Source organism: Podarcis pityusensis (genome assembly GCF_964106645.2).
Source record: "Podarcis pityusensis genome assembly, chromosome: 7".
In the NCBI taxonomy this organism is placed as follows: domain Eukaryota; kingdom Metazoa; phylum Chordata; class Lepidosauria; order Squamata; family Lacertidae; genus Podarcis; species Podarcis pityusensis.
This window is the reverse complement of record NC_138031.1, coordinates 59,816,754-59,841,577: the sequence shown is the minus strand read 5'-3', so window position 1 is coordinate 59,841,577 and position 24,824 is coordinate 59,816,754. Positions and strand designations below refer to the sequence as shown.

At 39.7% G+C, this 24,824-nt stretch overlaps 1 protein-coding gene across 4 annotated transcripts in view; it reads left to right on the top strand.

Moving 5' to 3' along the window:
- Positions 1-24,824, top strand: part of CDKAL1 (CDKAL1 threonylcarbamoyladenosine tRNA methylthiotransferase) — a 227,640-nt gene that overhangs the window by 54,503 nt on the left and 148,313 nt on the right. For all 4 annotated transcript variants that reach the window (XM_081014204.1, XM_081014203.1, XM_081014205.1 and 1 more), the window contains 2 exons: positions 18,772-18,868; positions 21,038-21,086. In XM_081014204.1, coding sequence (XP_080870330.1) covers positions 18,772-18,868; positions 21,038-21,086 — 146 coding nt within the window. The remainder of the gene's footprint in view (positions 1-18,771; positions 18,869-21,037; positions 21,087-24,824) is intronic.

Below are 24,824 nucleotides of genomic sequence, written 5' to 3'. Positions count from 1 at the left end.
GTTTCTTTAGCTGAAATGTGTGAAGTGTCCATGGAAACATTTGGGTGCAAGTTCCAGCTTTCCTCTCCAAAACATAAGGAATTTTTCTTCCATCCAGGTGTGCTCAGGCCAAATTATACTTCTCAATCTGTCTTAATGAATAGAATAGAATAGAATAGAATAGAATAGAATAGAATAGAATAGAAATGTCATTATTGTACTGTTGTGCGAACTTCCACTGACAGTTGCTTTAAGGTTGGTGGTTATACTACTACTACTACTACTACTATTACTAATAATAATAATAATAATAATTTATTTATACCCCACCCATCTGGCTGGGTTTCCCTGCCACTTTGGGAGGTTCCCTACAAAATATTAAAAATATGATAAAGAGATTATTGGCTTCCCTTCTTCATGTAGTGCATAGTTAAACTGTGGAACTCACTCCCACATGAGGCAGTTTTAAAGCCACAAACTTGGATGGCTTTAAAAAAAGAGGACTAGATAAATTAGTGCAAGAGAGGAAGCAGTTTGGAGGCAGCAGTTCCCACAGGCATCTGATCCGCCTCTGGGAGAACAGGATTCTGAACTAGATGGGCCACTGGCCTGATCCAGCAGGCTCTTCTTGTGTTCTTGAACTAAAGATGTGCCTGATTTCTAGTTTAATGGGTTCATTATTCCCCTAGGAAAAGGGGAGCTATTTTTCTTATGATTTTGTGGCAGGTATTTGAAATTTTAAAAACTTTTACAAATTACTCATAGTGCCACGAGGAACTCTGCATCCTCCCAGCATGATAGCAGCATTCCTTTGGAATATTTTTTAGAAAGTACACCAACAGGGGCAGAGCTTCAAGCTCCAGTGGGGCGGGGAGAGAGCAGGCGGGGGCGTGGCTGGTGCACGTCCCGGGGGCTTGGCACTCTGCCCGCAGGGGCGTGGCACGCATCCTGGGGGCATGGCGCCCAGCAGGGGGGCAGCCACGATGGCACTCCACTGGGATCGTGCCACCAGGAGCAGTGTGCTCCTCACACACCCCTGTTCCTCCGCCAGTGTACACCAGTACCGTAACAGTTATTAAGGAAGATAAGCTTCAAACCCCCTGATCCCGATCCTCAAATATTCTCAGAAATTCAATCATGCCATTAAGTTTTTGTGGGTAACTTCACCTGTCCCATCCTAGCAAATGGCCAGGAAAAGAACCCCTTGCCTTGATCCTTGTAGAACTACTTTGAACTTTGAACTCTATTTTTGTTACTGTTCTCTGTTCTTTGCTTCAAATTATTTATTATATAAACTTTTGCACTCGCATTGGTATTTGCTTAAAATTCTGTAAAAGTTCTGTTTAGGCAACCCTATTTAGGCATGTAGATGTTACATGTATATTTTCTCTTTTAAGCTACTGTTGGTTTCCATCATGTTTTTAATTTTTTTAAATATTTGTTTTTAACTGTCTTTATCAAGAATGTTAATGTTTTGTTTTCTAATGTTTTCCATATTTGTAAACCACTTAGAGGGTGTGTTTTTTTACAGCCTAGTAGTATATAATTTTTACCAAGTAAATAATAAATAAATATCCATGTTTGCTAAAGTCTGTTACTGAAAGGTTAGGTTTTAGCTTCAGATTTTCCCTTCCCCATCTCCATAATATAATCTGGGCAATGTGGGGTGGGTAGCATGTAAGCCTTTTTTACTCTATATTTCAAGTAAGTGTGCCTCAAACCGCCAAAGCCATTATTTTTACTCTTAAATCATTTTATTCTTTCATGAATATATATTAACAGTTGCAACCCTGCTATGGTTATTGCCAGCCCACTAGACGCTACTGGCTTTTATGGATTCTTCTTGAACCCCCCAAAGTAAACAAGGTATTTGTAGCAAACACAATTCCATATGTAGTGCGCAATTGTCTCAAATAAATAGTGTTTCGAATCTCAAAAATAGTGTTGCAAATTCCCCCAAATTAGTTTTTCCATGAATTAGTGCACAAGGTCTGTATGCACTGGCCCAGAACAAGTAGATTTGGTAACCAGTCAGTTTCAAAAGCAGTTTCGAAAGCAAAGAGTGGGGAAACGTTAATTAACAGAGAGACTGTACCCTGTAGTCTGTCCAGAAGTCATCTATCAAATGCCATCATTATCTGATTTAGCAGGCTTCAAAATGTCTTTGTAGATGAAGCTGTAGTTGGTCACATAATAACAATTCCCTTTGGAGTTTTTTTAATTCCTAAAACATTTAAAGATGTGCAGGCTCGAGGTTTCACTGTAACATTATAATATTTAATCTTCAGTTATAAAGCCTCTAATGCAAGATTAGTTGGCACTCTCTTGATGTATTTCTAATGTGACCCGCAGCACCGAACAAGTTGTTCTCTGCTGTTTTTAAGTAAATGTCTATATCTTATTTAGTAAACAGGCACCGTGAAACCTGTATATAGAGGAGCAGTATATACAAGATGTACCTTTGAGCAAGGAGCTTTGACGTATTTGGTACAAATGCTTCATGTTTCAGAATAAATGCATTGCAGACTGGCACATGGAATCAAATATTACCTTGAGGCTCCTTCTTTCAGTCAGCCACCCTTACCTAATCTTATGAATGAAACCTGAACCATCTGCTTGACAGATGGTGTGGGCAGGTAGGTAACCAAAGAAATTGTGTGTTTTTCTTGCAGATAAAGTTGTGCTTACCATATGCACTTTGTTTACCAAGTGCTAGTGAAGTCTTTAAAGAAAAGGCTTTATACCATCTGGATTAGAGAGCCATAATGGGAAGAGAGGCAGTTATGTCTGTACAAAGTGCCTTTCCTCAAACTGCTGTTTACTGGATCATTTATGACTAATTAACGGGCTGACTAATTCATATTGCTCAATAGTGGGTGGACCCTTCAACGCATAAAAGCAGATGTGAATGCTGCCTTTCCTCCCCCTTTGTTTAATCTACAAAACAATCAAATAGTTTAAAGAACTGAGCCCAAATCCTCACAAAACACTGAATATGCAATTACCCCAAACAGGACAATAAGTGCATTGTATTGTATTACAGCTTTTAAATCTAACTTCAGATTTTCACTGAGTTGCACAATGGACTTTCTTCTCAGTATTTTTTTAAAAACACTTTCTTTGGATGGAAGTGCAGCAATCTGGCAAAATTTAAACTAAATGAAGGTGGGGACCCATGAACAACTATTTAAACATATGTTTACATGTAAGCCTTGAGGGATAACTTTTTATTAAAAGAATAACTTCAAGAACAAGGGGTGTCCCCCGCCCAAGACAGGTGTAATGCTGTGAATAATTACAGTCCTGCAAAAAGATTAAATTAAATTAAAAAATAGTTGTAGAGCAGCTGGCAGGCTTACCTGCGACAGGTATCTCTCTATATTGAAGGTAGGATATGTTCTGTGTATGTAGGTTACAGTTTGTGTAGACATGTTCAGTATTTAAAAAACCAGCCCGCTTCAATACTAGCAAATAGTTTTATGGGGGGAATGTGGCATGTAACAATGATGAGGCATCTCAGTAATTACGGAGCCAGCTGGCTGTAACAAAACACCATTCTTTCTGGAAATTCGGACAAGAGCCCAGGAACCTTTTCTAATGCAGGCTGTTAATGCACAATCCAGTGCTACTGTCCTTGTCCATGCCATGACCACTCTGTCTCTGAGCAGGCATAGGAATGGGTAGCAGGGGTTGTTTTAGAGGTCATAGGAAAAAGTAGAGCTGAACACCTGGACTGTGCATCCTGTACATAGGATTCTACCTGCTTAGGTGCGTATTTCAATGTAGGCAGATAACCCCTGATATATGATTACTAATAAACATTATTCTTGGAAGCTCATTGAAGGTAGTGGTATTGTTTGGTATTCATGGAAAGGCAGGACATAAATACTTTAAATGAATAACATGCTGGAGTGAAAGCATGTGCTGTGTTTAGTAGTGAAGCATTGCTGTATCTACATGTGGAGTAGAATCAAAACTGTATGCTAGAGTTTATTCCTTGTAGCAGCCACTTAGCACCATCTCTCCCATCACTGGCCCTCTGTCAAATAATCTGCAGTGATTCTCTCCTTTACCTGCACTGTTGTACATGAAAATATGTGGATGAGAGAGCTGTTGTAATCAGGAGTCTCCCTTTTCCTTCATTCTGTTGTTTATTTTATTATTTAAAGGGCTTATATACTGCTTTTCAGAACAAAGAAGTTTACAATTGCTAAAATATAACAATAGCAATTGTAAAAACACAACAGTAAAACTGTAGAATCTTACTACAATGAGACAAATAAAGGCTAAAATAGTCTCATACTACCATTGGACACATATTCTAATTATTTGACCCAACTGCCACCTTACATCTTATTTCCCAAATGCCTTTAAAAATGGATATTGTAAGATCTTTCTTTAAAATCAATGGGCCTTGTGTCACTTTCTAAAAAATTGAATTCCATTAAATAGGGGGCCACTGCAGAAAAGGCCCTGTTCCTTGTGCTCCTTCAGACAAAAAAACCCCACAACTTTTATTGGCAGAGACTTTACTTATATCCTAAGTCTTAAGATTTGTGTAGACTGGTATATCAGGGTGAATAACCTTTTTCATCCTGGGGGAAGGCCAGATGGAAAAGTGTGCAGAGCAATGAATGAAAATTATATCATTGTATTGATGATTGGTCTCTTCGTATATACACCCCTCCCTTTTTCTGTTTTCCATCCACAATACAAAAACAAAAAATGGAATAGTTACATCTTGTAATTACTAACAAAAGTTAACACACATTTCCTCTTTACATATTCATAAGCATCTATGTAAGATCAATTGTCAGCTTGGAGTTTTTCTGTTTACATGCACACCGCTCTCCGTCCTCCATACTGACAACCTAAGAGGCATTATTGGAATTCAAGGACACATTCCAGTCTGGCAAAAATATTTGTAGTGGGAAGCAGGGCCAATGAGGGGCATCATCTGTGGAGAGAGGGCTGTGTGGCCTGAGGAGAGTTCCATGGGCAAGATAGAGAGGCCCCAGGGCTTTAGGTTTTCCACTCCTGTGTAACTGATCCATAAGGTAACCTAGTCCCAAAGTGTTTAGGGCTTTAACGGTTATCATCAGCACTTTGAGTCAAGCCTGGAAACGCACTGGCAACCAGTGCAACTGGTGCAGTAACATTGTGATACTATCTGATCCCCTGGCCCAGGCTAAAAGTCAGGCAGCTGAATTCTGTGCTAGCAGTAGTTTCTGAGCTATCTTCAATGGCAGTGCTAGTAAGAATCTTAACAGCCTTCTAGTTTCTGTCACCGGAATCATCACTAAATGTCTGTGGTGGGGAGGGTGTCAGATTTGCAAAAGCAAAATTAGCATTTTTCTCTTACCCAAAGGGTCAGGTTTGTGAGGGTGATGAAGTCTATATTTCAGGCAGGGTTGCTAGCTACGCACCCTCAGATTCCATGAGTTGAAAGTAGGGCCGGGCGATAAATCACTATATCATCCAAAACTGGGTTGAAGTCCATATTGTGATATTGGTTTTACAATGTTTGGCCTAGCAATATATCACAAATCCTGGGGTATGTGCATGTACATGTGTGTGCGCACTATGCAAAAATCACAGTGTGGGGAAAATGGTGAAGCCAGCCAATACCTCTACATAGCTCCATCCTTATTTCAGACATTGTGATATAGTGCGATGTTTAGCTGGTGATAAATCGTGATGTTGAAAACCAGATATCGCCAAGCCCTAGTTGAAAGCCGACACACATAATGCCAATGAGGAATAGAAAAAAGTTGTGATTGTCCTGCATTTCCCATACAGAACACTTTGTTTCGCTGTACAGATTTCAAGAAATGCAAACAACCTCGCTTACTCATTCAATGTGACAATAATAATGGAACGGTGATAAACAACTTCTACTCTCTATCTTTATCATGATGTGAGGATTTAAAAAACTAATTGAAACATTAGCTTTTTATCTTTCTTATCTGTTGCCCTCTTCCAAGATTATGTTCTGCTTGCTGTGATTGGCTGTGGTCACGACTTTGCTTTGAAACACTAGCTTTTACATAGATCTGTACATGCAAGGTGTGTGTCATAAAGATGTTCTAGGCCATCTGTTGATAGAAGAATGTTCCCAATGAACCACCTGGTGTTTCAGCAAGGATTTGTTCCAGATAAGCCCTGGTTTACTTAATAAACAATAATATTGAGAGAGGAGGGGAGGAGGAGTGAATTCAAGAGGTCAAAGTTTTCCCTCTTGTTACATAATGTCGAATAATACCATTCAGATCATCATTACTTTCCTTTTTGCGGCTTATCTATCATTAAAGCAATTTTCTTTTCACTTTGCAAATTGAAGATGATGAGTAATGTTAAACAAAAGGAATCGCACAATGATTGGTATAATGTTCTGTGCAGTATATGATTTAATTTGGAGCTTCAGATAGCCACCTGCTGTACTTTTGTCTGTGCGGCAATCTGGCAGGAGAGGCTCTGCTGTTTTGGATCTCTCTTTATTTGTCGTGTCTTTGGAACCATCTGACTCGGCTATGAACTGCAATGATGAAGTGCTTAGCTACTGGGTGTTTATACAAATAAAACCAGGATTTTTTCCACAATCATAAAATGCTTTTAGCGTGTTGATACAACATTTTAACTTTATCAGAAGCCAGCCTGTCTTGTTATCTAAATCACTAAAGTAAAATAGAAAAGGATCCTGTTACGATTGGGGACTGTGATTACCGATCAGGTTTTAGCAGTTGCTTGTTCCATTTTAAGTGGGTGATTGGATGGCTGCACCTGTAGTTAGGTTAGAAACAGGGAACCCTGCAGCCAAATGTGGTCCTTTGTATTCAAGAATATTACTGTATTGGCCAGAATGTAAGCCTCACTTTTTTCCAAAATCCGACTTTGAAAAGTTAAAGTGTGGCTTAAATTCTCGACCTTACAAATACTGGCTTTTACAATATCGCTGCTGAAACAGACATACAGTAAAACGGAACGGGTGTGAGTGCCTGTGGAATTTTAAGGGAGTGGCTTATATTCAGGCGTTGTCTTTTAAAGGTGTTGGCTTTAAAATTGAATTTTAAAGGTGTTGCTTATATATGGGAGCTGCTTATATTCGGGCCAATATGGTATGTCCACAGCAAGATACTTGGGCCCCAGCTTTCTGGATGCAACCAGCATAGAATACAAGGGCTCAGTGAGCCAGTTAGAGCCAGTTCCAACATTCATTCAATCATTCATTAAATTTGTAGATCTCAGGGATGTTCACAGCATAAAAATGCAAGATAAAAACACAAAATACACAATAAAAGCAAGAGCAAGGACAAAATAAACCAATCACCACCCCTGCTTGTAGGGAGTGGCAGTCTTCCAACAGAGTATCTCACATTTTAAAATGAATTCAGATATTAAGGGACCAGCTGACAGAGAAGTATTGGCTGCCAATACGTTTCCGAGCACAATTCAAAGTGTTGGTGCTGACCTTTAAAGCCCTAAACGGCCTCGGTCCAGTGTATCTGAAGGAGCGTCTCCACCCCCATCGTTCTACCCGGACACTGAGGTCCAGCACCGAGGGCCTTCTGGCGGTTCCCTCACTGCGAGAAGCCAAGTTACAGGGAACCAGGCAGAGGGCCTTCTCGGTAGCGGCACCCTCCCTGTGGAATGCCCTCCCACCAGATGTCAAAGAGAACAACAACTACCAGACTTTTAGAAGACATCTGAAGGCGGCCCTGTTTAGGGAGGCTTTTAATGTTTGATGTAGTACAGTATTTTAATATTTTTTTTTGGAAGCTGCCCAGAGTGGCTGGGGAAGCCCAGCCAGATGGGCGGGGTATAAATAAATTATTATTATTATTATTATTATTATTATTATTATTATTATTTATTATGTAAAAGTGTCAGTATTAAATCAGGTTTCCCATGAAATAACATTTTGATAAGAGGAATAAATCAAGAATGGAACCTGGTCAGTTATGGATAACACAGGAATCAAACATAGGTCAGTCTAGCTCAGTATTCTTGACACTGAGCACTGAATGAGCACTTGCAAAGTCTCGTCTTGTATTTCCAACAACAGTCGACTTCCCTGTGGGATAAGCAAGTCGGGCACATGGCTGCCCTGTGACAGGCCAGTATTGACGCCACATAGGCTTCTGAGTAGGCCAGAAGCAAAGGTGCAAGGCACACATCCACAGGCCCAGCATTAGAGCAGCCTTTCTTCTCCCTGTCGCTACCTTTTTTGGTTGCATATAGAGAGAGAAGCTTAAAGCGAATGGGGAGGAATGAGTGTCAGAAGTGGGGTTTAATGAAGGATCAGGTGTTTGAGCTTCCCTGTGGTCATACCAGCTACTGTGTGCCTGCATGTGTCTGCCTGAATTTCACTTTGTCTGTTGTGCATGTGGCACATGTGCAAGAGTGTGACTGCACCGCTTTCTAGTCATATTGAAACTAACGGGGCGATCAAGATCGCAGATTGAAAATGGTTAGCCCCCGCCTCCGCCAGTCAAGGCATAACTCCAGAAATCTCTGCTTTCTACAGAATGTCTAGTACTAGAGGAGCCAGCTCTCCTTTTTAGCTGATCACTTCATTACAACTAAGGAGAAGCTGTGTATAGTGGTGGTGATAGGGGAAGAATACATATATATGTTGTTGATTTACTCTTTTGAGAATTGGAATAATCACTAATTGGAATAGCAGTAATGGTTTGGTGTAGGGATCAAGGACAGCTACAAACACAGAAGTTAGAGAACAAACAGCTGTTTGTCTGCCTATATCATCTTCATGGAAATGTCTCAAAGGTACAAGCATGGAAGACAGCATCACTGGCAGAATACATGGGTATATTATCTCTTGGGAGTATTCTCGCTCCTTGGAGGCAAACTGGTTGATGTATGATCAGACCTTTGGAATGTGAACTGCATTCAACTACACTCTCCCATGGGACAGGTAGCATTGTGAGTTATTGTTCAAAAGGATGGCTTGCAGTCAGGAAGATAGCCTTTTTAATGCCAGTTCTTAGCTCTGCTTCTTCCTTTTCACTTTATAGCTGTATAGGGGGAAGTGGAAGACAACAATACACATTAGAATGACACGGGTAGCTCTTCAAAATATTGTTGCAATAAGCAGAGGGGCATAATAACTCTTGTGCCCCTCTGCTTCTAGTTTTAACTCAGCATTGTACTACTGTTGTACACTTTTGCTTTGCTATTTTTTATGCTATAATACTATTAGTATTTAAATTGTTTTACTATTGGTATATGGGATGTTGATCTAAAAGTGTCCAGGCAAAATCCATGCTTTAGGGACCACTAGAATGATTATCTAATGCTCTCTGACATTTAGAACAGTTGCATTCCTTCAGTATAATAATTTTGAAAGAATTAAGGAACTTGCTGCTGCATTGTTAGAGAATATTAATAATACCAGATCGGAATACTTTTTGTTTGAAATAGGTGGATTATAATGTAGGCCTTGCTGGCAATGTATATTAACACTGTATATTTTTAGGCAGGAAAAAATCTGGATATTTTAGAAGCAAAAAACTTCCAACATCACAGTACCTTTTTCTAAAACATGCAAATATCTCTAAAAATCATAAGAGTATTGAAAGCTTTATATAATAGGATGTGCTACTATTATTTAGGTATTTACGGTCGTACCTTGGCAGTCGAACAGCTTAGTTCCCAAACCTTTTGGCTCCTGAACGTTGCAAGCCCAGAAGTGACTGTTCTGGTTTGCGAACTACAGTGGTACCTCGGGTTACGGATGCTTCAGGTTACAGACTGTAAGAACAGTTTCAGGTTAAGAATGGACCTCCAGAACGAATTAAGTACCACTGTATTTTTTGGAAGCCAAACGTCCAACGGGGCTTCCGCGGCTTCTGATTGGCTGCAGGATCTTTGGTTTTCGAACATTTTGGAAGTCAAGTGGACTTCTGTAATGGATTCCATTTGACTTCCAAGGTACGACTGTATTTATCTATCTATCTTATATTCCCTCCAAGGAGCTGAAGGTGGCACACATGGTTCTCCCCTTCTTCATTTAATCCCTACAACAACCCTGTGAGGTAGGTTAGGCTGAGAGGCAGTGACTGGCCCAAGGTCATCCAGTGAGCTTCATGACTGACTGAAGATTTGACCTTGCTTTCCCAGGTTGCAGTTCGGCACTCTAACCACCCACAATTTTCTTCCTAATATTTGTATTATCATTATGTACCGTATGTGCAGTGTCTATATTCTCATATATATATATGAGAGATATTTTAGAAGTTGTCTATTAAAATTATGGTAGTTGAAGGCTTTATTCACTCTCAAGTACTTGTCCCAGTGAATTTACTTAATTTTTAAAGCAGTAATATTCAAAATAATGGGGAAAGGATTGATGCCATTGTTCTGTTTCTCAGCTCATGGGTCAACTGTAGGCCAGCACTGCTCTGACGGTTTTGAGAATACACCAGAGAGTGTTAACCTATGGCTTAGTATCCTTATTTTGCTAGAAATGACTGAATTCTGCCTTGATTCTCCTGTCCAAGTGACTCCCTTAAGTGCACTGGCATTATGCTTCAGCTTCCATCTTTGCTTGCAAAATGGATCACTACAGAAAAGTCACCTATTCCAGCCGATACTTGGTGAGTGCACAAAGTTGTTGCTGGAATTCTAGGTTAAAAACGCCATTTTTCACAACAAAGCCATTAGCTTCCATTCAAGCTTTTCTCAGTGCTAGGGCATAGCAGATCTGGTCAGCTGGAAAAGTACATAGTCAAGGTCAGAATGGGGTCTTGGTGGAGGGCAGCAAATTAAGGTCAGTGGGGTCAGAGCCAGGTGTATAGATAGTCAGACCAGATAGAGGTCTGGGGCCATAACCGAGATCAGAGAGCCTGAGGCAAATATGTCAAGGTTGGGTTGAAATTGAAATTAATGGACCTAACTTAGTCATGTTCCTTATTTTCAATTTCACTATTAATTACTTTACTCTTGAGTAAAACTTAGCTGAATGCCATCCAATATATACAATAATTGTAAATTCAATCAAGTGTAACCAAGGGTCCCAAGTAGTATCTTGGATGAAATCAGATGGATTAGAGAACATGGATCAGATCTGTTCTCCCTTCCTAATTATGTTCTCCTTACCAAGGAATGTAAGCACTGAGGTTTATTTTCTCTCTCTCTCTCTCTCTCTCTCTCTCTCTCTCTCTCTGTCTTTCTCTCACAGTGTATCACTAAAAGAAGAGTGTATGTTTTCATTCTCACGAAAATTATTCCTCATATCACTGTTTGTGTTTCAGCCAAAATACATGTTAACCTCTAAGATTTGTACATGTTGTTCTTTCTAAGGCAAGGTCAAAGAGGAAGTCTTTTTATTGGGATCCATGTTTATTTTTCATGGCTTGTTCGTCAACCATAAAAACCATATCTGTGTTTGGATACCTACTGATTTCTTTCACTCCTTCCTGAATTACTAGAGAATTAGCATTGAAAACTCATGCATAATATTTGCACCACTGCCTCTGAAACATTTTTATTTATTTTTACAGTGTGCGGCTTTTTACTTCTTTGCTTCATACTGTGGTTTGATAAAAATGATTGTCACATTTCATTTACCTTAATTAACTCATTTCTTTCAGTAGGCCCAGTATACCTCTGAATATAGTTAAGCAAACTTTGAAAGTAATCTTATTATTACTTCCAGGAATGTGTTCCAGCATTTGGTGATTAAAAAAAAATGTATAAGAAGTTTTACCAGTCCATTTGAGTAATTAAAATCTCCAGTGATTAAAGTCTGGCCCCTTTCCAGGGCTGTTAACCCACTTCCTGATTCAGTTTTTCCACCTGCCCTCTAGGTCTCTAGTAATGACTTTGCATCACCTTGACAACTTTTGTTATCCTTTACTTGATGCTGCCTTGTGAAGATGTATTATGTGATCCCTGCATCATGTTTTGCTCTAGGAACTGTGGTTTCAGCTTTGTTTTGATCTACCTTGTGTTTGGCATTTGCTGCTTTGACCTCTTTTCGCTGGGTTTCTGGGGGGGGGGGGTTCCTGTTGTTATTCTGTCTCTCACAGCTACAATAAACCTACCATTAAAATTATGGACTGGTCATTTCTTCGTCAGGGGGCAAACGGGCAAATTTAGCAGGGGATGAAATACTTCCCCCCCCCCCCCACTGTAGGTCATCTAGCCAGTTTCCTACTCTGTTGTGAGATACACTCTCTTTATGTTCAAGTTATAGCAATTCTTTCTAAGCATGCTTCTATACATATAAAATACCATATACAGATTTTATGCAAATACTCATTTTCCTTTGTCCTCAGAATTGATGTGTAGGTCCCTTTCTGTATAGTGCCCCCATATCAAAAGCCACAGACTCCTTGGGGTGTGAGGTTGACATTGAGGGAGATTTGATAAAGCAACACCACCCCAGCCTTGTGAATTCTGAGGCGGTACATTAATTTGAAAATGCTGTTCTACACTAGAAACCATACATCTGAGTTGCTCTTTAAAGGAGTCCTATTTGGCTGCTCTTATTGATCCTTCATTACCTCCCCACTTGACTTGGAATTTAATAGTGGCACTAGCTATCAGTATCTGGTTCCATAGCAGCTATTAACATCTCATTAGCTGTGGTCCATCTCAAGCAGGAAAATGAAAGAAAAATATGGATTGCAGCCCCTTTTCAAGGAAGACGTAAACAATCATGTTTTCTTATTTGAGAGAGAATAAATTCTGTATAGTATTATATAACCTTTAAATTAGACTCGAGGGGAGGAATCACAAGCTTTAAAAAATAAGTATTATCAATATATTTGTTTTTCATTAAACTACATTGCCTTGGGTTGTTCATTGACAGCAGATGGCAATATTGCTCTGCTCAACTCCTGCTAGGACCACTTGGTTTATGGGAGAAAGCTTCAAAACTGTGTCTTGAGTGGCATTCCTGGATCTGGACTGCATCATATTATAAGGGAGATTGAGTGTAATCAGCATATCCTAAATCTAGCTTTGTATAATAATAGATGATGGTGTATCAACTCTGATAATTAATACTGGTTTGTCCTTAATGATTGGATGAATTCAAGGTCCACCAAAACTACATTGGCAAAAGTCTACCCTGACTCAGTCAGGGCTCAGCTGAGGCTGGAGTAAATCTTGAAAAAGGGGAGTGGCAGGATGAAGTAGGGGCAGACTTACTCCTATTCCAAACTCTGTTCAGCTCAGTTACATGGCCTAGCAACCCAGTGGAAGTTACACCACCCTTTTTGTCAGTGTATGTCAAAACATGGTTTTGAAGGTTTGTTTTTCTTCTGCCTGGCTTGTTGAGATTCAGCCAGCAATACCTCTACTCTTGAACACTGGAACAGGGGTGTGTTACCTTGTGTAACTTATTCTGGCTTCCTATAGTTTGTATTGCTCTTCCCACTGATTGATAGTGTGAGTTTAGCTGTCCAAGGAATCAATATTAGCTTGCATATGCGTGTAGGTGATGCACATATATCATTGATACATAGCGTTAGAGGATATATTCCGTACAGTGTGAAGGAGGAGAAGGGATACTTGCTTTAAGATGGCAGCAGGTACCTGCTGGTTTTGGTAATGAGAAGCGATTAAAATTATAATTCTGCTGCCAGGTAAATCAGTGGCATCTTTTTAATAGATCAACATATTTTAGTCAACTAATATAATAGTCTATTAATCTAATGACGTACCTGACTGCATGTTTCAACTCTTATTTTAGTTAAAACTAGGGCAGAATTAAATGTGAAACAGAAAATGACAGCTCGGTGATAGTGCTGCATATCTTGAACACAGATAGAGGTCCTGCTTCACTCCTCTCACCAGTGGTTATGATTATGCCTGAAACAAACCATGATTTGAGGCCAAGATTTCCCAGAGGGGGGAAATCCCTATGTAAGTGCTTCTTCCACTTGCGCAGCAGGACTTTCTTCCTCTCCTCCTACCATGTGCCCCCCAAATTGTTGTTAGGTGGTCAGGAGAACCCTCAGAAGAGCACACCAGGAGAGATGGGGATTGCTTTCTTTCTTAACCCAATATGCTTGCACAGATAGAACACTTGTGATGTTAAATTCCACTAACAATTTTTTCACTAGCATTATACATTGGTAAGGAAAGGTTAAGTGTATATGGGTGTGTTCCTCTGAATTCAATGGCATAATAGACTTGGGTATTTGACTATTTAATATCCTGTTTCTTTGTACTTGAAAGATTTGTAGTGGGAGAGAAATGAACAGAAAGATTGTGTTTGTGACTGAAATCCAGCTGCCTTTCATATTAGACCACAGAATTGTTTAAAAGGGCATTGCAAACAATACCATGTTCAGATGAAGCAACAGCGGATGTTACAGTAAGCAGCAGCATGTCGCTTTCTGCAACAACACATGGCTTAATCCATGTGATTAACCTTTTGAGTAAACGGCTGAGATAAAAGCACCTTGGAAATATTTGAATTAGCATAAAAATATGTAATGTATTTATTTATTACCCACCCTTCACCCTAAGGTCCCAGGGCAGGTTACAACAATTCAAACAGTTTAAAGCAACCTACAGTCACAAAAATAGGTTGGTCCTAAAAGCATACATCTCAGTTATCAAAAGCCAGGGTAAAGCGGAATACAAGTATGTGTTTGCGGTGGATGAAAAGCCCATTGACAGTCTGCATGAGAGGAGCGGTTTGTGCTGAGCAAGAGGTATTCTGAAGAAGCAGCACATTAGCTATAGGGCTGGAGCTGTAGAGGAGCATGCTCAAGCAGCACTTTCTAGGTTCTTGTGAGGAGGGCTAGAGTGTAGGGAAGAAAGTTCCCTAATAGCGAAGTGAAGCATACAGTTGCTTAGAGCCATCAGGTAATAGGAGAGTTTGATAGACGCAAAATGCTTCTGCAAGGTTAGTGGCTGCTTCAATCACAGTGGATCTTAGCTTTGCAATATTTCCTTTATTAAACCTAAATTTGTACTGTAGAGATTCCTTCTTCTCCCAGTCCATTGGAACTCATGGACTGCCTCTCCCTGTACCTACCACTTTTTCAAGAGTTGAAGAACACACTTCAATCAGACTGATCGGGAGGGAGAGAATTGTTTGAAAAAGTGTGCTGCATTTTGGTTGGTACCCTGGTTGTGGAACTCTCTCACTTTTGAAATTTGCCTGACTTCCCACCCTTTTTTTCATTTAATACCAACTTAAAACATGGTTACTTAGCCAAGGCTTTAGCAGTCTTTAAAATGCAGGAGGAATTTTTAGAAGTTCTGCAGTTTTGTGATTGATTAAATTGTGAATTTAATCAATTTAATCCACCTGTGGATGGATTGTTGTTTGAAATAAAGCTTTGATTGTCCCTATCCTGAGATCCTAAGGTGGACTGCAAATAAATAAATAAACATATAGCCACATGAGCAAAACCAACCATGTATGGTCCCCCTAATGTTTCTAAAAACCTGTACATCCATACATTCCAAGTTGCTACAGCAGTGTTTTAAGGGCACATTCCTTTGCAAATATTTCATGTTAGTAATACATAGGCTTGATGACAAGCACTTGAATTAGGCCATTTAATGCAAGTGCCAATAAATATCCTTTCCCCCCAGTCTATTCTTTCTTCATACTAAGTGGTCCTTTAAATAACACCTATTTTTCTATAATTGTTGTGAGATTTTCGTTCAGCTTATCCCATATTTATGGTATTTGTATAATGCAGTTCAGACAGACCTGCTTTCTCAGATATAGTCCCTCAGAAGCCCCCCGTGGTGGCAGCTCACTGAGGTGTTTCTTCATTTTCCATTGTAATGTAGCCCACTGCATGCAAAGGATTTTCATAGGTTCGGTGGAACCTCTCCCTATGTGCAGACAATGGTAGGGGCAATTGGGAGACTGTATGTACCTTCCATATCCCAGTTAATCTCTCTTCCTTGTCCTTATGGAAATCCTTTGCTTGTGTGCACTCTTTGCTAACGGGACTGGATTATTCTCCTTGCTATTTATGGCCTTGCAGGCAGATATTATGTACCAGCATTAAAATAACTCAACATGTGTTTTAACCATTCTACACATTACTTTTTCCAGCACACCAAGCTTTTTAAAGAAAATTGGTCTAATTAAACTTCTGTGCTGTGAGATTTGATAAATCAAGTTTAAGTTGAAGTATATTTTCTTGGAGAAAAATTGTTCTGAGCCAATTAAAGTGTAATTTCAAGGTAAAGTTCATTTAACTGTAAAGTGGGAACGTTTCTGGAAATGGAAATGTATTTATTTATGCTAAATACACCCCCCACACTCCCTATAGCATTAAAATTTCTGAAGGTTAAAGATATTTGTTGTAGTCGTATTCTAGATGTAGCTAGCTTTCTAAAGAAGAAATAATGTGAAGGCTTTTGTTAAATTCAGCAAAGCTCATTAGAGAGTATTAAAAAGATTACATTGAATGTTTGCTCATATCTAAACAGCAGAATTCAAAATATGACTGCTCTTCTGTTTAGTGTGAAGTTAAAGCTGAGAAATATATAAAAGTCTATGTAAATTTCAGCTTAAGGGTAAATTAAGCCAATATTTGATGTACAGTTCTAAATAACAGTGCCCCAGTTCCTATCTACGTTTCATGAAGATTTTGCAAAAAATGACAAAGTTATTAAATAATTTTACCATACCAAATAATATGTCAAAAAATATTTATGTGTTTTTCTGCTGAGACCAGCAGAGTTTTACATTTGCTATCCTTGCAGATATTTGAGTAGAAGGATCTGTACGTGTTCATTCTACAACTTAGAGATAACAGCTAGTGGTGGTATATGATTATAAGAAACAGGTCATGTTGCTTTGCCATTAAATATTGGACCAAATATTTCAAATTACCTGAATATTTTTTCATACTTTGATTTTTTTTACAAAATAAAGAAAGTTAAAAAAAAGCAAACCTATAAGGTTTCCTTAAACCTCATATATGGTGGTAAAAAATCCTCTCTTTTACTTGCTGTCGTTTTCTTTAGTACTATACCAGTCCCATTATCTAATCTCCTTGATGTTGATATTATGGATGCACACGCAAAGCATACTTCTGGATACTGTTTCAGTATTCACAGTTTAACATTTACTATCATCTATTGAAATACAGTGTGGTTTGTTGTGCCCTCGTTGACGGCTCATGCATAGCCACTGTTTTGTAAATGCCACTCCAGTAGAATTCCATTCCAATTGCCACCAGCAATGTTTTCTCAAGATGTCCACCAACGTAACTGCTATGGCATGACCAAACATGAAAAATGCCTATTAGGTTTTCTTGCAGGAGGTAGCAATGTATCACTGGGTGGGGCTCAGAGGACTGGTATGCACATTTCCTTGGCACTGGAGGTCTGAGTTTGCAGCACTATGCTAATGCAGTTAATATAACAATGCTTTTTTATATATTCCCCAAACTAATATTTTCTTCATGATGACTGGAGAAAATACCATAAATCAGGGTAGGCAACCTGTGGCTTTCCAGCTGTTGTCAGACTTTAATTCCTGGCTAGTATGGTCTATTGCCAGTGACTATTTATTTCATTTACAATCTATTAGAAAAACTTACATACCGACTTTTATGTAAGCATCAAGATACAATAAAAATTCCACAGATGTAAACGAAAACAGCAAACTGGTTTCATGCACCGTGTGTTGCCAGGCAGCTGCAGCCAGGAATGGCAAGCTCTGCCAGAGGAAGAGGAGGACCCTAAGATGGGCGCAGGGGAGACAGTTTGAATAGTGATCTGGATGCAGCTTCTGCCCCAAGGTCATTGGATGTCCCATTTGGGGAGGGGGAGACAGTCAAACCAGTTTCACCATGCCTCCAGGGAGTGAGGCACCTATAGTAGCCAGCTGGCCAGATCAGAGGCAGCCAAAGTGTTGGACTTGAGTCCTGTTGCCAAGGGCACACTGCCATCAGTGCAGACTCAGCCCTCCACCCTCCAACTAGAGTGCTCGCTTGCAAGCAGACCTGTGCAAATTATGGGTTCTACGCCTCTAAAAGTATAGCAGGAGCAGCAGGTCAGGTGTTGGAACATCTTTGCTTATGCCTTGTGATGTATCATGGATTCTGCTGTTGTGCCTTTTGAACCTTGTAACGTAATTCTGGGCTGATGCAGAGATTGCTTGCTGATGTTGTCAACAAAACTTTTGGGATATCCTAGCCAAGAGTCTTGAGTCAGGATAACAGGGAAACAATCAGCAGAAAATAGGTTCAGATCCACTGAATGCTTGCCTGAATAAAAATGATTTGATTTCTTGTGGAAGCAAGCTACTGAATAGGCTTACTGAAGATGAGTGCCGCACCCCATAGTCAAGGACTGGACTTAATCATCCAGGGGTTCTTTACCTTTTACAGGAGCACTTAGGGGAGATTCTTCCACAACACAGATACCACAATTGAAAATGATTCCTTTTTGCCACCTAATGAGTAAAAGCAGATTGTGGCACAACCAAGAGAGACTCATCAAAAGATCGCAGGTGATGAGTTGTAGCCCACCATCATCTAGAGGACTACAGGTTCCCCATCCCTGTCATAAATTGTATCTGTGTACAGGAAGGTGATCTATTGGCTACATATCACATCAGGCCAAGCTTTGCCATTACATCTTACAAGTATGCTACTACAGTTTTTGGTAGATAGTAAATGCTATAGCTGGGGTATGATAAGCTACAGCATGAAATTGGTGCATTTTTGTAAGCTTCTTCAGTAAATGCTACTTAAAGATATTAAGTAATGCAATGAAATATGAAGGTTTTTGTGCCATTCAAGGAAAATAACATTTGCTTTTAAAAATGCCTTTTAGGAAAGCACAAGAAGAAAAAAAGAAAGTTGTTCTAGCTGGATGTGTTCCACAAGCCCAGCCTCGACAAGACTACCTACAAGGCCTGAGTATCATTGGGGTAAGGAGATGACGATGGATGTGGCATTGTTAAAACCTGAGCCTCAAACTTTAACTCAAGAGTTTTAATAATGTAACAATATTGAGGTTTCGTTTGCCAGTGTAATTTCACTGGGTTTGGCTTTCTTGCGCCTCTAGTGAACAAAGGCAGGAGTAGCTTACAGGAAATAAGCTGGCCCCTCTTCAGATTTTTCTCCTGTCTCAACTAAGCAGAGCAGATTTGGGGTGGCAAACTTGTGGCATCAGTAATGCACCTGCAAAACATGACTTCAGAAGGACTTGTACACCTATATGTGCTTGCAAGTCAGGCACAAGCATACTCATTCACTTCTAGGGTTCTTTATATACCTGTAACTACTTCTAACTAAGACAAATACAGAAATAAAACATTCTGAAAGTGTCATTTTTGCTAGTGTTTGAGGCAAGGAGAAAAGGCAGTGGAATATATATGATCACTAAACTGATCCTGAGAAACTGAAGAGAACTAGTGGCAGACGTGTTATCAGCATCAGCTTCAATTAATATAATGAGCATTTTACATAAAGTTAAATGAAGCATGCTACCCAAAGGGGTTTAACAAACAAACCCAGAGAGAAAACAAATACATGAAACTGTAGTAGAAGCTGACCTGAAAATTTGGAACTAGAGGCTGGGAGTTGTATATAGTGGAGAAAACAATTAAAAGTGTGTGTATGTGGTTGTGTTATGCTATGGCATGTTTATATACCACTTTTTGGCCCAAATAGCCCTAGACCGATGAACAGCATATTAATAAAAAAGAAATACGCAACACAATAAATACAGGCAATGACCATTATAGGGGCATCCAATTGATGCGCCATCACTGATGCGTGGGTCCTTTTGGACCCAGAAGAAGGCAGAATGGGGTGTGCTTATATGCCCTCTGCTGATGCATGTGGGGGCCAGGAAAAGAGTACCCGCACAACATAAATATAAAACACAATATAAAACTGCAAAATCGCAAAATATTCATCAATCACCCTGGGCATGTATTCAGAATGCCTGTTAATCTCTGTGGCAAAGAAAAAGAAAAAACATGGATCAAGCTACTCCTCTCTCCCACCTAGGAGTACAAACCTCTCTCTCACCTCTTACTTGGGGGGACCGATTCCACCAACAGGCTCTCATCCTGAGGCAGAAAACGCTTCTTACATTGCAGTCAGCCAACCAGCAGACAAAATTATCATTAACGCCACATTATAATAAATAGATCCTTGAGAGGAAATGGGAGAAATCTTACAAACCTGGCATACATCACCCATTGCCCACCTGTCTTCCAATCAGGGGGAGCAAGATACACAGCAGCAGCCTCCCATCTTCTTTCAGCAGGTAATAAACATCTCAAGTAACACTGCAATATTATATAAGAACGTAGCTAAGGGGTGGGTGGAGAGATCAGGTCAACAAGCTAAAACTCAAAAAGGAGGTGACCCTGAAGTGTGTGTGCATTGCGCTCTCTCTCTCTCTCTCTCTCTGTCTCTGTGTGTGTGTGTGTATGTATTTGTGTACATGTACACCATACCTGTCATCATTGCTAGAATTGGAATTATACAAGGCCAATTGTGCAAGGGAAGTGGTGGTGATGGATTTTCTGGGCATCTGTAGGTGTTTGCTTGTGGGTTACTGATCTGAGGAATCTGCTATAGGAGAGGCAGTTAGCAGTGTAAGTCTGAATCTGTAGCCAGATTTGGTGTCCCATCCTGTTTTTTATCCAGATCTGCTATTAATTCCATCAGACCAAGCGACTTTGCTACTCATGCATTAATATGCCAGTTTGCTGCTTTGTATAAATGCTCCTTGTCTTGGTGGTCTGAAACTTGCACCCATCTTTTCTTTGGATTCAGTTATTATTGTGACAAGTAAAGGTGGTACCTCAGTTTCTTTATTATTATGAAATAAGTTGCTGTACACCAGCCTTTACCTTGGATAATTGCTAAAGGAGTGCAATGGCTAGCTTGTGTCATTAGGATTTGTTTCCCCACCCACTTACGCGGGAGTAAAATGCTTTCTTTCCTATATTACAAGCAGAAATATAATACAGATTCAGCAAAATGTATGTTTCTTCTCTATGTGAATTAAATACCTAGAGAATGAGAACTATCCAAAAATCATCAGAATATCCACATTGTAATTTTTTAAATCTTTACAGGTTCAGCAGATAGATCGTGTCGTAGAAGTTGTTGAGGAGACTATCAAAGGTAAGCTTTTCACCTGAAATGATTGTGTCTTCATTCTTTCCAGTGCTCATTACTGACTTTGAACACATAGACCCCATAAGGAGCCTTACTGTTGAAATATATCATGTATGTACTGTAAATAATGACTGAACTGTAAACATTATATGCTGAATATATTAGAAAAATCTGTAGAAAACTTAGCCATATCAATATAGAAATGCACAATTTTAGATCTTTGGTCATTCTCTTCCCCACCCTGCCCCACCCCTTAGTGCTTCTTTTACTACTATTTCATGATATGAAATACTTCCAGGAGATCACTGCTCATTTTATTGCCTATTTGTGACTTGTTGATTTGGAATAAGTGTGGCTGCATACCAATGGGAATTGGCCAATATGACTTACTTCACAATCTGATCATGAGTACCGTATTTTTCGCCCTATAGGAAGCACTTTTTCCTCTCCAAAAATGAAGGGGAAATGTGTGTGCATCCTATGGGGCGAATGCAGGCTTTGGCTGAAGCCTGGAGAGCGAGAGGAGTCGGTGCACACCGACCCCTCTAGCTCTCCAGGCTTCAGGAAGCTATCCGCAAGCCTGCGGAGCCTGGCGGGAACTCCTCATGAATCCTCAATGATCATTGAAATAATGATTCTATAGATTATTTTTTTATTCACTCTTGCCTAACAACTTACAGTCCCATACAGAGTATCATTCTGAGAATCTCAGCACTTTTATACTGCCACGTTTGTTTGTTTTTATTATTTATTACACTTGTTGCAAGGGACGCGGGTGGCGCTGTGGGTAAAACCTCAGTGCCTAGGACTTGCTGATCGCAAGGTCAGCGGTTCGAATCCCCGCGGCAGGGTGAGCTCCCGTCGTTCGGTCCCAGCTCCTGCCCACCTAGCAGTTCGAAAGCACCCCTAAGTGCAAGTAGATAAATAGGTACCGCTTTATAGCGGGAAGGTAAACGGCGTTTCCGTGTGCGGTGCTGGTGCTGGCTCGCCAGATGCCGCTTAGTCACGCTGGCCACGTGACCCAGAAGTGTCTCCGGACAGCGCTGGCTCCCGGCCTCTTGAGCGAGATGGGCGCGCAACCCTAGAGTCAGACACGACTGGCCCGTACGGGCAGGGGTACCTTTACCTTTACCTTTTACACTTGTTGCATTTTACAAAAAGAGTCCCATAGTGTCTTAAGAAGATAAAATACGACCAATAAAAACAAAGCCAGAAAATTTGAAGCAGTTTATGATACAAATGCCTAAAATGCTTGTCCAATGACATAATAATAGCAAGCCTACCCACCCTGCTAAAAGATGAGCCGGCTTAGAGTCCGCTCTAGAGGCCAGCTTAGCTACCCAAGGCGTAAGTGAATAAAAAGGTGTTAGCCTAATGCCTAAAAACTGATTGTGCCAGGTGCGTTTCCCTGATGAGGCCATTCTTCAGATGGGGCCACCACTAAAAAGGTTTGTTCTCATGTGGCTACCTTCTGCTATTCTCTCAGGTGAGGCATATAAAGAAGAGACTCTGATGAAGACATGATAATGAAGCATAATGGAGAATGTACTTTTGATTCTGCCCTTGTTGCCAGTGCCATCATGGCAACACTGGGGATATCTGGTCCTGTGAGGTCCACAAGATTGGAGGTCCTGTGAGGGCATTTGCTTCATGCCACAAGAGAGTGCTCAATTGTTGTTTGTTGACACAAAATTATGTCAGATTCTTTTGATACTTTAATACTGCAAACACTATCAGGCTTAAATATTTTAAATCAAATTAATTAGCTTCCTGCAGGAAAATCAAATGCCATCATGCATATAAAGTGCACTCCTATGGGATTAAGGGGAAACTAGACTTTGTGACTGAGCAAAAACTGTTTCAGTCTAGAGTATTTCACAAAACATTTTGTGAAATGGGTCACTGGACAGGATTGTTGAAAACAAGTCAAAGGAAATAACTTCAATGATGCTGGACTTTTCAGACTTCATATACGCTTACTAAGTTTCAGTCACATTAATGTGTCTAGTAATGTGGTCTATCTGTTCCTAGTTTAAATATTAACTAATGTTTGCTAACTGCTAGCTACCAGCCTATTTTATTATTGTTGATTGCTAAAAGCTTATGTGATTTGTGTGTGTGTTGTATAGCCTAATGAATAATGCTTTTACTGGCATGGTGTTTGTTAGCAGTTTGTTTGTTTCAATATTTATGTAATGGCCTTCATAATATTTATTTCAGGGTGGTTAAGGGTAGAAGTATCAAAGTGCTCTCTCACATTCTCTGTGGGCTGTTTTCCGCAATACATTTTTTTAACAGTGAGATCACTGTCCTTTGAAAAAAGCATGTACAATCAATGTGTGAAGAAGCACGTATATATTTTGTCACGTGTGCATGCTTTGAAAACCTAGGTTTTATTTCAGCTTTCAGCTGCATGTGCATGTAGCAAAATAGTCATATAATTTCTTCACACTCAATGTTTTAAAATCACTGGATATTTCTTCCTATATGGTAGTGAAATCTAAGTAGTAAAAACCCATCAGTCACTCATGTATGCATTCAGTCAACTTGTTACTTCCTACTTCCATTTCTACTCCAGAATATGGAAGGATGCTCTCCTTTTAAACTTTCTATAGCCATGGTAAATTAAATAAAACTAGTAAATTAAGCTTTAAAATAAAACACTAACATCTTTGAAACATAATAATAGAACTGGCATTGAAATGAAACACCGGAGAAGAGAGGAAGATACGTTCTACATAGCTTATGGGAATCTGGTCAGTCGTACAATTAGAAAAAGTAGACATTGTCATAGTGGGTATTACTGGAGGTAGTGTTATTAATGGGAGAGTTTTATATAAAAGATATTGCTGGAATGGGAGGACAAATGATGTGCTCCCATCTACCCAAAAAACCTTAGCAAAAGAGATGGAAAGGATAGTGGGTAACTTTGAATTGATGGTGTGAATATTCAAACTCCAATTCCAGATCAAAAAAGAGGATGTTACATATGTGTTTAGTTGGAGCACTGAGGAACTATAGTTAATGAGAGACTTCCCGGTTTAATTACAGCTAGTGGGAGGGGAGGATCAGAGGAGTTGTGTTCATCGGTAAAAATTTTCATAGCTTGTCTTTTTAAATCTAGACATTCTCACCATATCACAGCCATAGTGTGGGCAGCCAATGACACGCTCTGTGTAGCCTTTCTTGTTGATGTTCATTAGTCACATGAAAAATATTAAATACAATATTTATTCACTAGGTGAATAACAAGAGTGGATTGCTTATTAATTGAATTAATACTAAACAGAAAGCTTAAGCAGAAAGAGGTATGCCAAACAGCATTCTGTAGTGAGAGAGGGTTTATACAGACAACCAATTTTTCCCTTTCATGTTATGACAGTTGCAGTACATTTTGATGGTATGAATCCAGTACTGTCTCTCACAGTATTCACCAGATTTATATTTATTTCCCTTGCTTGACAGGGGAGAGAGTTGTCATGTCTGATGGCTTTATGTTCAATATAAGCTTTATCGTTTGCTTGAGTAGTTGGTTTAACCAATTTAGGCATGTTTTCCCCTTGTTTGCTTCCACTCTTACTTTCTTTCTACACACTTATTTCACTTGGTCAACGTAGGAAGTCTTTCCTCTTCTTTGGATTTTTCAGCAGATAATGAGAAATGCGCTCCCTACAATGGGTGTTTATAGCATGCTGACTTCGAGAGAGTTTCTGGCCTGACTGGTGGTGGAATGCCCAGGCATTC